Source organism: Hesperophylax consimilis, chromosome 20 (assembly GCF_061612785.1).
Source record: "Hesperophylax consimilis isolate HC1 chromosome 20, BYU_Hcon_1.0, whole genome shotgun sequence".
In the NCBI taxonomy this organism is placed as follows: Eukaryota; Metazoa; Arthropoda; class Insecta; order Trichoptera; family Limnephilidae; genus Hesperophylax; species Hesperophylax consimilis.
This window is the reverse complement of record NC_142855.1, coordinates 16508808-16522736: the sequence shown is the minus strand read 5'-3', so window position 1 is coordinate 16522736 and position 13929 is coordinate 16508808. Positions and strand designations below refer to the sequence as shown.

At 35.9% G+C, this 13929-nt stretch overlaps 1 protein-coding gene across 1 annotated transcript in view; it reads right to left on the bottom strand.

Annotated features, from left to right (window-relative positions):
• Window positions 1-488: 488 nt before the first annotated feature.
• The window catches only part of Dhx15 (DEAH-box helicase 15), a 43830-nt gene continuing 30389 nt past the window's right edge, over window positions 489-13929 (bottom strand). The window contains exons 10-15 of the mRNA XM_089644004.1: window positions 13486-13581; window positions 9680-9817; window positions 8623-8745; window positions 7606-7796; window positions 6019-6181; window positions 489-3022 (exon numbers count right to left, since the gene is read on the bottom strand). Of these exons, the coding sequence (XP_089500130.1) occupies window positions 2895-3022; window positions 6019-6181; window positions 7606-7796; window positions 8623-8745; window positions 9680-9817; window positions 13486-13581 (839 nt within the window). The 3' untranslated portion in view covers window positions 489-2894. The remainder of the gene's footprint in view (window positions 3023-6018; window positions 6182-7605; window positions 7797-8622; window positions 8746-9679; window positions 9818-13485; window positions 13582-13929) is intronic.

The following is a 13929-nucleotide window of genomic DNA, read 5'->3' as shown; positions in this document are numbered from 1 at the left end:
TAGACCTTTTCATCTTTATTGAAAAAATCATGTAAATTTGACAACAGCAAATCGTTGTTTACAGGAAGCCATCTCTCCGCAGATAAAATTAGGGGTGTAGCGGTCGCTGTGAGCACTTACAACAAGAGTAAAACTTCCGAGAGCATTATGACCATAAGTTGGATGGTTATGTTTTACTTACGAGTGTAAAGTAAGCAATGTTTAACAGCCAATATCTCAAAACGAAACTCACTTTGTGACATAACGCTGTTTTTCCTCAAAACGACTCAAATTTACTATGCATAATATTTATTTTATTTTGCATTCATTGCAAGTGAAATAAAATAACACACGTAATGAATGGCTTGCAACTTACACCCAGCTAAGTGTAAATTGGAGAAAGCGAGGTTGTGCTTTGCTAAGCCAAAGTAAAGCTAAGCACTCTCTAAGTTTGTTTGGCAACAGCCATCACCAAATCTCACCTACCTCCAGCCAATAAAAACACATAATATTTCTTAACCAAAATCCTTAACTTTATTTCACAAGTATAATAACATTATTTAATGGAAATGGAAAATCACACACGTTTTTTTAATGGGTACTCCACTAGTTTACAGAATATTAGTGTAATACTCGTGTACAGAATATTTGTGTATAGAATATTAGTGCACGGAACATTTGTGTATGCAACATTTGTGTAGATACGGAATATTCCCATACAGAATATTCCTATATGTAATATTCATGAATGGTATATTTGTGTAGGTATGGAATATTCTTTTATGTAATATTCGTGTATGCAACACTCGTGTAGGTATGGAATACAGAATACTTGTGTACGGAATATTCTTGTATGTAATATTTGTGTATGCAACACTCGTGTGGGTATGGAATACAGAATATTTGTGTACGGAATATTCTTGTATGTAATATTTGTGTACGCAACACTCGTGTGGGTATGGAATATTCTTGTATGTAATATTCATGTATGCAACACTCGTGTAGGTATGGAATACAGAATATTCGTGTACGGAATATTCTTGTATGTAATATTCGTGTATGCAACACTCGTGTGGGTATGGAATACAGAATATTTGTGTACGGAATATTCTTGTATGTAATATTCGTGTATGCAACACTCGTGTGGGTATGGAATACAGAATATTTGTGTACGGAATATTCTTGTATGTAATATTTGTGTATGCAACACTCGTGTGGGTATGGAATACAGAATATTTGTGTACGGAATATTCTTGTATGAATGTCCTCTCAATATAAAATGCTATTGTTTGCGTTCTGTTATGAAAATCATATTTTCGGTGACCTGTAAATCTATTCCCAATAATAATTACCTGCAGTATTTATCATTTAATTTAATGATTTGTAAATTATTTACATTGACTTAATGCTATCTATATTTCAGACATAAAAAAATTTAATTTTTGTGTTTTTTTTTTCAAGTGAATTTATAAAATGAAATTTTCCCATTTCAGTTGAATTTAACAATATGATGGGATCACTTCAAACTGCGGTGGAAACTGAGCTCTATGGACTCTTGGCAATAAGGTCCATTCTTGCACCACTGTTGGCATCCAACTTTTGAAAAACATTCTAAAGTCGGGTCTCCAGCGACCAAATGTTTTCAAAACATCGGACAAAAACAAAACATTGGGTCGGGGTCCACAACGTTTTATGTTTTCCATCAGCCACGGAAAACAAAAAAATTGTGGCCCTGCCCCAATGTTTCACGTTTGCACAAACATTTGTTTGAATGTTTGCGTTAATATCGTCGCTGAAACCTGAAAACTTAAAACATTAAGGACAGGTTGTTCCACTGAATTGGAATAATTCATCATATTTCAAAGTAAATATACAAGTTCTGTGAAAGTCCTATTCAAGTTCTGTTATTATCCAAGTACTGTGAATTGTTGAAATGATGTAAAACAACCTAACCTAATAATGCTGGGTTTATTAACAATGTCCATATTGACAGCCGTTTAGCCGCATACCGGTAGATTTCACATGGTTATATAAGATTGTACACTATAATTAGATCTGCTTTAAAACAATGTGTTTTTAAATTTTTTTGTTTGCGGGGCACTTAAAATGGAGTATTGTCACAATAATTCACCGAAATAAACACTCGAGGGATGGAGATTCCCGGGTGCCATTCAGCAATTCCATTTAATTGATATCTTATCTCCAAATATTAATATGGAAACATATGAACTGCTTACTGCGACTTAAAGCTAATGAAACCACCATTTTTTAACTATTCATCCCATATTTTTAGGTTATATAAATTAAAAATTAAAAAATCATAAAATTTTTAATTCATAAAAATCACCCACCCAAACATGGGTAGCCATCGCTCGAGCGGCTAAACAAAAACTATTCATAATGACAGCAATTTAATATATATATGTATATATATTTTACGGGTTTAAATTAAACACATAATTTTGCCTAGATGTTTTTACAAAGTAGTGAAATTGAAAAGCTGTTTGAAATATTTTAAGCAGGAATCTTCTATCAATCTTTCAACTAATCAAAGAGATAACGCTCAAGCTGACGTTTGTCAGAAAATAAGTTCATTTTACGGGGATATATTGAACACCATAGTTTTATCAAATGTTTTTTTGCTGGGCACTTCTCTCTTCACAGTGAGATCCACCTAAACAACGCCAGTCTCCGCCACCAAAGAGATGAACCCACAACAGTGAGTTGTGTGAGTGTCCGTTTGTCCGTGTGTCAATTTTTACTGACTTCCGGTGAAAATAAACAAACAACGAAATTCTTTCTTGAACAGAAAATCGTCATTGACCAGTGTGACTTTTGATTCTCTTTCAAACGGGATTGCGTCGAGTGGTGGGCAGCTGAAAGGATGCGGCAGGGTCGGTTCGTCAGCGACACGCCTAGAAGCCTTCCTGGTAGTGTTTGGAGTCCAGCTTCTCCTGCAGGATCTCCAGCTGTCTTCGCGCCTCGCACACGGGGAAGTTGTTCATGTCGTAATACTGCGGCGCTATTTGCAGAAGCCATTGAGCTGAAAACAAATCATCATTTAGACATGCTGTACACGCTCATTTATCTCATCTTATCCAGTTAAAACTGTAAAGTTTGTTCTGAGCGTGTGTATAACAAAACTGTTAAACTGCGCAGTTCTGTCAGTCGGTCAGTCCACGAACCTTGCATTTGGAGGGTAAACAGCAAAGATTACCACGATAAACCAAAACGCTAAAAAGAGATTTAACCCGTCGTATCCCGGAACCGCATATGTGAGTGCGGCACATTCTATACGAATTAAAAAAAAATATATATATTTATGTGCGATTTTGACCCTCATGTATAAAGAATTTGTATAAAAAACAAGGTCACAATCGCTTGGGCTATTCTCGTTCTTTACGCAGCAAATACCGGAATGACTTCTAGCTTTTCAGATTTTTTACAAAGAATTTTTCTGTGGAATGCCAACGAAATATTTGCCGCGTTTTTAGTGTCAAAGCGTCTTCTTTCATTATTTTTGATATAAATTGATTGTGGAAATAATAGATTTGAGGTATCATCAGAAAGATAGTTTTATCTACATTATTTTGATGTAATTTTTATAATATTTCACCCAAGAAAAGTGATGAAAATTAACTTCGTAAGATTATCATAGAAATGTCAAAATTTTTACGTCATAATCAATAATTATATTTTTAGCATTATTTATTTACAGGTTTCTTGTACAAAATAATATTATTAGTAACAACAATTGTATAAACTACCGAAATCTGGAAGAATTGTTAACATATACTTATATAGTGCGACACAAAAAAAATTTAAGTAGACACTTGACGTTTGATTTTGGAATTTGAGCTTCGAGGTTAACACCACAGGTTAATTAGTAAATTTTAAAAAATAGAGCCCCAAGCAAAAAAAGAATTGTTCGTGTCTGCGTGTGTGTACGTCACTGCCACCATCGACAACGAGTGTTAATTTCCGCTTCCAAGATTTGCATTCATTACCGAAAACAATTGTGGAATTGAGTTATTTTTGGGGTATTATGCAGTGTTGCACTACCTCCCTCTGTAGCCAACCTTACAGTGTCCATATCGGGGCAAATATGTAATCATGATAACCTAATAAAAACCATAAAAAGGAGGACGCATCAAAATCTGTTTCAGGTGCAGAAGATATTTATGAACTGACATTATTTATTTATTTCACGCCTATTAAGGCTTTTACATACATATATATATAAAAAATATTTACGAAATTATACATGAAAATAGTGCAGGAAACGACTATTTAAAACAATTGCAGAAAAATAAATATAAAGTCAAAATATCACTGAATTTGATCTACACAGAATGCAGGCACAAAACATAAAAAATCCAAAATATTTTTTTCTGTTTCAGTTGACAAAATTATTATATGTTAGTCAAATCAAATTAAATACCTTTATTAAAATATTCCACTACTTGATGACACTTCAATAGGGTATGCTTATATATTGAAATTGATGTACTAAATATATCAACAACATTGTAGTATTTGTTTCCTAGCTGTTGAATCCGTCGCATAGGAGTGTGATATTGGGACGTTGATATAGAATTGCTACAATAATATGGTAGGTACTGTCTTGTAACTGACCTGCTTGGAGTATGAAAAGAGATTACATATAATAAATCAGGGGTCTCAAACATTGAATTAATGATTTTATACAAACAGGTTAAATCGGAAATAATTCTGCGATCAGATAATTTTATTAAATTTAATGAACAAAGTACGTTATCGTAATTTAGGTTTTCTCTAGGGAATGCCCATTTTAAAATTTATTTTGGATTCTTTCAATCGCATGTGAATGAACCTCATAATTTGGGGACCAAACCGTGAAATTGTATTCTACATGACTCCTTACTAGTGACATATATAATGTTTTTACAGTATTTACATTATTGAAATTACTAGATACCCTTAAAATAAATCCCAACATTTTCAAAGCTTTATTGGTTGTTATTTCAAAATGCTTGATAAAGTTAAGTTTCGTGTCAAACCAAATACCTAAGTCATTAATTTCCGAGACAGATACTAACGACATATTGTTAATGGAATAATCAAAAAATATTGGATTCTTTATTCGATGAAACCTCATAATTTGACATTTGCTTATGTTAAGTTGCAAGCGGTTATCACGACACCATATAATTAATCTTGATTAATCACTTATCTTATTGAAGTGAAACTTCTTTAGGCGCGTAATGGATTTTCGATGGACGGAGTAAAACCGAGTCAGGATCGACACGAAAATGCGGGTACCCCCACCACCGCTCACCGTTCACTGTCCCTCTCTCACCATATGCGCTTGTTGAGGTGGGGGAGCCGCTCACGAACGTTCTCTCTCTTCTCTTCTTTCCTCTCTCTCAGACACCAGCGAACTGCGCCACGCCAAGCATCAGCTGCTTGGTTAGTATACTGCGTCGTGAGTGTAATACGAGTGAAATACGTAATTGATTGTGGTTCATACGGTTTAACAAAAGAAGTTTCACTTCTGTCTTGCGTAGGCTTGACACACCCACTTTTTTATTGTTGTTTTAGGACATTTAGCAAATGTGTTTCTGATCGTTTTGTTCTGCAACGTATTTCATTTGAATAAGTTTACAAAATGGAGTATTTTTTCAAAGCTGAAACAGTTGCTAGACAACTTAACAAATTTCGCAATAGAAACTGTTTTTCACAAAATGCTGGTTTTGATTTGTATGTAATGCATTAAAATCTGCCACTTACACTAATTGGATACTTGCCCGGTTTTTGGGGTGACGTATAAGTGAGAGAGTATTGTAATGATCTCACAGGATAGAGTCATGGAATCATGAACTGTTGGTTCTGTACGTCTGTTAAGACTGCTCTGGGCCGGACATATATGTAGCAATAATGGCAGACGACAGGACACGTCGGACGGAGTGAGAGTGTGGGTGAGCGACGAGGATGAGAACATTGCAGATACAGTGATGTTGAATCAGGTCTGGGATTAGTTGGACTAGTTTGTAGACTCACGGTTGATGTCTGTCACGGTCCTGATGTAATTCTTAGTGGTGAGCACAAACTCGTTGTAGATGACCCAGTCGGGCTTGTGGTCCAGACAGGTGGAGGGGTGAAGTTGGACAACCTGCAGATCCTTGACCGTCATGTAGTGCCCCGTCCTCTCCAGGTGAGCCACCTGCATTAAACAACACCATTAATTAGACCAGTGTTGATCAACCCTTTTAGCCGGAGGGACAATTTATACATTTTCAATTTGTTCCACGGGGGTAAACGACATTCTGATCGTAATCAAATTACCGTAAGCCAAGTCATCATAATTATCATTTGATCGAAAACTGTACATTAACCTATAAAATAAATGATTACACATAAATTAAAAAAAAATTTACTGTGACATGACACACAGACAGTATTATTAGCTACAATTCTTTGCTTATTATTCGCCTACGATCATTTGATTATGATCATTTGATTATGATCATTTGATTATGATCATTTGATTATGATCATTTGATTATGATCATTTTGTAAACGATCATTTTGTAAACGATCATTTTGTAAACGATCATTTTGTAAACGATCATTTTGTAAACGATCATTTTGTAAACGATCATTTTGTAAACGATCATTTTACCTATAACCGCTCACGGACCGCTGGGGGGAGGGTACACAAAGCTTGACATAGTAGACTTTGCGGTCGTGTTGCTAACCTATTTATATTTTCTAAAACAGTATTTTTTTTAATAAAACGATCACAGAAATTAAACAGAAAACAAGGCCAAACGGATAAATGCTGTCGGTTTTTGACATTCTGATATAATCAACAAAAACAACAACGGACGATTCATAATACACAGACAAAAGTTTCTTACGAAACCCTTTTGTGTTTTCCAATACAGATTTTTAAAACGCTTAATATTCAATCACAGCATCCGGAAATCCAAACAATAAAACTTATAAAACAGAACCCATGCAAAATTCACAAAGAAAGTGCCACAGGCAAAAATTGCCAAGATTTAAGATGAAATCAGTAAACGTTGTTGATTTTATTGTACGAAAAGGCGGGCATTAAGGAAATGGACTCGCGGGTTGCTCATCACTACATCAGATTATATTATATCAAAATCTGTATTATGCTTTGCGACAAACGTGAATAATGGTATGAGTATACCAATGTACTATGCACGTACTTACTTTAAATTAGAGGCATCGCTTTATTTACAATATCAGGTGGTATATAGTTATGCTATTATCCATGTATCCTGTTACAATTACACACATAAATTGTCAATTTTCCTTGTAAAAGCCCGATAGGATAATAATAAACGGGATAGAGGGCATAACGCAACAAATCATTACAAGCAATAATTAGTAGCCGGCGACGGGAATTGAAGCCGCAGCCTTCTGATGCCGGTCAGCTGCTCTACCATTGCGCTACGTCGGCTTATTCTAAACCTGCCAAATAATTCAATATGTACAGGAATAACTAACGCACATCACAGAAAATTAATATTTTTGATATCCCGTGATTTTTCCGGTCTGCACTAGCAAACAAATAATATCCAGTTTGCGTGATGTTCAAATGTGTTAGAAACCCACCTGCATGAAGAAGCCGTCGACCAAAGCTTTGCGGATATTGATGTAGTAGTTCTTGGACGTGAATTCGGTGCTGGTCCGTTTGAGTTTGAAGCGATCCATGATGCGTGCCAGCTGCTGCCGCACATTGTCTCCCGACTTGAGCGAGCGGTAGTTCACAAAGTTGTCGTAGCACCAGCTCGTCTCCTCCATATCTGCAATGATGGGGGAAGTGAATACATAGAGCGTGGTCAGATGTCATTCAAAGTCTTGCAATGATGGGGGAAGTGAATACATAGAGCGTGGTCAGATGTCATTCAAAGTCTTGCAATGATGGGGGAAGTGAATACATAGCATGGTTAGATGTTGTTGGAATTTGCTCCGAGTTTCAAACCAATTATAATTAATATAGAGTAACTGATTTAGAATATAGATTGCGCTAGTTTACACCTTCTTTAAAGGCAACGCAAAGTGACAATTATATTTCGCTTTCAATTTAATTTAAGTAATTTCAATTTCTACAAAGTGTTTTATTTTAAAAGAGGAATCTACCCTTTTGTTTTCAAGTCCTAACTTTTTATAGATGTCGCTCTAAGTCTTGCAATGATGGGGGAAGTGAATACATAGCATGGTCAGATGTCATTCAAAGTCTTGCAATGATGGGGGAAGTGAATACATTGAGCATGGTCAGATGTCATTCAAAGTCATGTGATGATGGGGGAATTAAATATTGCTTGCTAAAATGTGATTTGACATCATTGCAAGACGTCAAGTGATGATCAAATGAGAGAAGTGAATATTAATAAAATGTCATTTAAAGCGGTGTCATGGTGAGGGAAGTGAATTGAAGTGATTTTTGATACTAACATGTTATTATGTACATATAAGTATTGGAAAAGCACATCTGGCTGGTCTGATGGTTGATGCGATAGCTCAGTGGCTAGAGTCCGGCGGTCAAATCCTAATAATAATTTCTAATACACACAATTTGCTATCAGGATAAATGAATGAATAATCATGTTTAAATGTAGTTTGGCTAACTTTGTTTGAAGGCATGGTACACGTTGAGCAGAGTGAGGTGGTCGCCGTCGATGTGCGCAAATCTCATCTTAGCGTCGTCGGCCGCCTTCCTGGCTTCGTTGGGTCGCACAAAGCACTGAGGCACTGCAATTCCAAAACAAACATTCATAAAATCAGCTAAGTCGATTAACATAGCTCAGATACATGGATAAGATAGATAGCTTTGCTCGAAATAACATTAGCATAGCGCCTTCCAATATCAAGGGTTTGGTTGAAATAATATCAGCTAACCGGTTAACACCATGCACAATCAAAGCTGAGCTTGAAATGACATCAGCTAAGCCGGTTAACTATATTTAGGATCGAGGCTTTGATTGATATAACATCAGCTAAGTCGGTTAACATAGCTCAGATACGCGACTTTGCTCGAAATAACTTTAGCATAGCGCCTTTCAAAATCAAGGGTTTGCTTAAAATAATATCAGCTAGCCGGTCAACACCATGAACAAAGAAAGCTAAGGCTGAAATAACATCAGCCAAGTCAGTGAACTGAATTCTGAATCAAAGCATAGCCTGAAATAACTTCAGCTACGCCGGTTAAACCCATTCACAAAGAAAGCTAAGGATGAAATAACATCAGCCAAGTCAGTGAACTGAATTCCGAATCAAAGTTTAGCCTGAAATAACTTCAGCTACGCAGGTTAAACCCATTCACAAAGAAAGCTAAGGCTGAAATAACATCAGCCAAGTCAGTGAACTGAATTCCGAATCAAAGTTTAGCCTGAAATAACTTCAGCTACGCAGGTTAAACCCATTCACAAAGAAAGCTAAGGCTGAAATAACATCAGCCAAGTCAGTGAACTGAATTCCGAATCAAAGCTTAGCCTGAAATAACTTCAGCTACGCCGGTTAAACCCATTCACAATGAAAGCTGAGCCTGAAATAACATCAGCTAAGCCAGTTACCACCATTCATAATCAAGGCTTTGCCTATAACATCAGCTATTTATCAACTGCCCACTGGTGAAAGATGTAAGACTGGTTGGTCGAGAAGCGCCTTAGAATGGAAGGTGCGTCACCTGACAGCATAGCGGTTATGGAGAGGATCTCGTTGGAACAGTTGTGGTTGCAGGAGGCTATGAGCATCTTGGCCAGCTGGGGGTCTAGGGGGAACTCTGCCATGACGGCACCCAGGTCTGTCAGGTTGCCATCGTCATCTGCAAAAGGAAACACATCATTTTATTATACTACACCTCACTCAGTAGCATGCATATTTCTTAGCTAAGGATAAAGAATGCATAATATCGTTCACGAAGTTTAAACAGATTACATTATATTGGGTATGTAATTTATTTATTTATTTATATTTTAAATGCATATTTACAGAATAAAAATTCCAATAACAAAGATACATTATACAAATACACAATAATAATTGCCTAATTAGCGATTTAAATTTATTAATGCTCAGGTGGAAAATGTCGATGTCAGAGGCTAGTGAGTTTAGAAGGACTATCATTCTTCCGAGAGGCATTGCTAATGGTAAGTTAGTCCTACATCTCGGAAGAATTAATGGTTTGTGTCTACGCGCTCTTGCGAAGTTAACAGGGACGTAAAATAAAATTAATATTTCTGGATTGTTGATGTGACCGTTCAACAAGTTATAGGCCATCATCAGCAACGCAGCTTTCCGCCTGTTGACAAGACTATCGATACCTAGCATTCCGGAAAGGAAGGCTGATGGGTATAAATAGGGATAGTACCCAAAGTCTCTAAGATAAAGATAACGTAGAAACTTCTTTTATACTTTCTCTACCATAGAAGTGTATGTTGCATCCCTTGGTCCCCATATTATTGAGCCACTTTCCAAAATACTACGTACTAGGGTAAAATATAGCAAGCGAACCACGGTAGAGCTGCAGAAATGCCTGGAGTTACATGGCACAAATCCAATCATTCTAATTACTGATATCATCAATTTTATACAACTGTGGAAGTAAATTTTATTCAATAGTGTTTAGCATTGACTGCATCTGGCTGTTACAGTAGAACTCCGTTAATTCAAACCCCGATAATTCAAAAAAACGCGTCAAAATTTTCACCAAAAAAAACCCTAAAAACTTTTTTTATACAAAATGGTTTTTTAACCCAATTGCTGCCCAAACAAAAACATTATCAAGGTATTTCAATGCTTATAACCCGTAATTTTAAATAATCTTTATAGCTCTCTCCTTTCATTGAGGGCTTTGCATATACTAGATACTCATTACTGATATCTATAGTACATCAGAGATGTGCAAAATGGGTACCCAAAACCATTTGAAATGCAAAATGGAAATGGGTCAAAACTTTTCCATTTGAAAATGCAAAATGCAAAATGGTTTTTAGAAAAGCATTTCAAATGCAAAATGCAAAATACCTGTTTTCAAAATGCATTGAAAATGCAAAATGGTTTCTCAGGTCAAACAATTAAAATAATTATAGAATTTTTAAACAATTTTGTCATTTAATAATGGACATCAATGTAGAACAAACATATTACATGATGGTAAATCTAAAAACACCACGACTACAGATTATGAAACCACAAAAAATTTGCGCGGGACTAATGTTGCCAACGTAAAAACATAGAAACTATATCTAACATTTAATATTACGGCGTCATGGCCCCATGTTCAGTATTTGAATCAGTATTTTTTGTAATGGTATCACTCAATTGCCAGGGCTCCTACCAGGGAGCAACTTGACAAATGTAAATTATCTCTCATAGCGAGGTTGAGGACCGACTGATATTTGGGGCTTATGAAAAAAAGATGAGTGGAGATGGTAGGAAGAATGTTGCAAAAAAGCATTTAAAATGGAAAATGCATCGAGAAAAGCATTTAAAATGCAAAATGGAAAATACCCATTTTGCATTTCCATTTGAAATGGATTTATTTGAAATAAAGCACATCTCTGTAGTACATACATACTTGATAAAATATTTGAATCCTCAAGTGTACCTATGCCATAATGTATTTTTGACTGAAATAGGATATTTGAGAGCGGCGAGCGGGCCATATCGGGCCATATCGCTGACTCACTAACACAAATAAACAAAGAGATATATTATAAACACTTTTGTATAATCATGTCTATGGAGTTCGATAACGATTCTCCAACTGTGTTCACATTTTAGATTTGATATTGCACTACATATCTGTACCTTAGAAGTCAAAGGTCGGTTGTCCAGTTTTTTGTGAAAATGAGTTGTGATGTGATTAAGGCGATGCACTACGTAGTGTAATATTTTAAATTGAGCCGCTATCGATAACACCCCTTACGTAGATGGCGATATGGTTTAAATTCCCGCTTTAAATTCGAAATTTTGGGGCCGATTCCGTCACGCCGGATCTTTTAACTCAGATATTAGAAGTAAAAATAAGATATATTTCCGCGTAAATTGAAATTTCGAAGCCGATTTCCGTCACGCCGGATCTTTGGAATTCAGATATATGAAATAAACTCGTAAAAATGCGATATATTTACCCGTAAATCGAATTTTCTCGGCAGATATTCGTCGCGGCCGGTCTTTTAAATTCAAATATTTGAAGTATATTCGTAAAAATATGTCGTACTTCCGCGTAAATTGAAATTTAACAATCGAATTACGTCGCAGCCGACCCTTTGAATTCAGATATTTGGTGTAAATTCATAAAAATTCACCATTTTTCCACGTAAAACGAATTTTCTCGGCCCTTCAAACTCGGATATTCGAAATAAATTGGAAAAAATATGACATTCCAGTGTAAATCGATTCCGATTTACAAAATAATAATACTAATTAGGGCGATGTATAACCACGTAAAAATACACTTTTCGGCGTTTTACAGCCACGGCTGTCTTGTAGATTCAGATTTAGGAAATTTTATGATTTATTTTCGCAAAAATATAAGTTTTTCGAATTACACAAACAAATTTTCGTGTGGGGACAAATATACATTTCGAATTACGAATTAAAAAATCATTTTGTATGAAAAAAAATTTCTGTGGATATTTTGGCGAAAATTTCGAATTACGCGTTTTTTCGAATTATCGGGGTTCGAATTGACGGGGTTCTACTGTATTATGTGGTTTTGTTAACTAAGCAATTTATCATTTGTTCAATCGAAGTAAAGATTACCTTAAAAGTAGTCCCAGCGAGAGGTTGTACATATGTCATCGACAATTAACTTCCTTATCACATGTCTTGTTCGAAAAAAACAGAAGATACTAGAATGATGACGTCACATACGACCTCTCTCTGGGACTTATATTTGTTGAAGAATAACATAAGCGTGTAAAATAAGAATTATATAGGAAGAAGTTGGTTAGGTTAGGTTAAAATGGAAAAAAAATAGAACAGTGACAAAACCATAGACATAAGAAAACAATAGACCTGCTCATGAGGGAAAGAGGCACAAACCAAGTTCGAGGCGCGGGGAGGTGGTGTGACAGTCTCCCTTACGAATAAATAGTCCTTTTTACAATGGTTCGCAAATTGCTGGATTCGTAAAAATCTTGTCAGCAAATCCCAAATCGTGTAAACAAAAGTTCAGGATTGTTTCGAAAGTTGAATATTTTGTTACACTTTTACAAATGTGTTATAATTTACTAATCTCACTCATTTTTGTGTCGCTATGCAACCGACCCCATCTGTAGATGGTTCGGCCTGCGCAGAAGAGTTCCACAATGGACTGGAACATTACTTTTCTGCGCAGGGTCTGGTAATTTCAACGCACAACTGATGTCGCAGTTTAGTTGAAGCATTCTCGAACCCTCATGTCACTTTTTAACATTGTTCTGTTTTGTGATGGAATCGGTTGGTTGGTTGATTGGATGCTTGGATGTTGGGATGGTGACTAACCTAGGGCAGCCAGATAGTTTAGCAGCTCCAGAGCTCTCATGAGGGTCTCCGGTGCGGGCGGGTCCATGAAGTCAAAGTGCACCAGATCGTCAATTCCTGCAAACAATCAATCCAACAATTAATGAATCTATCAATTAATCAATCAAGCAATTGATAAATCAATCAATACCTCTGTAGTGTCCAAGTGCTGAGTGTAAACATCCCACAGACAAAATGTATGAATGTGCGATATTCATATAAACTTTTTTTTTTTTTTTTTTTTTTTTTTTTTTATATTGTACAACAGAACATTCGTTCCAGTTACAGTACAATATTACAAACAGTATAATTTTACATCATATCAGCATTTGGGTAAGTGACTCTTCAATAATTGTTTTAAGTCGTTTAAAGAACAGTCATTTACATCCAAATCCTTTGCTATTTCGTTCAACAGCACCACTCCCC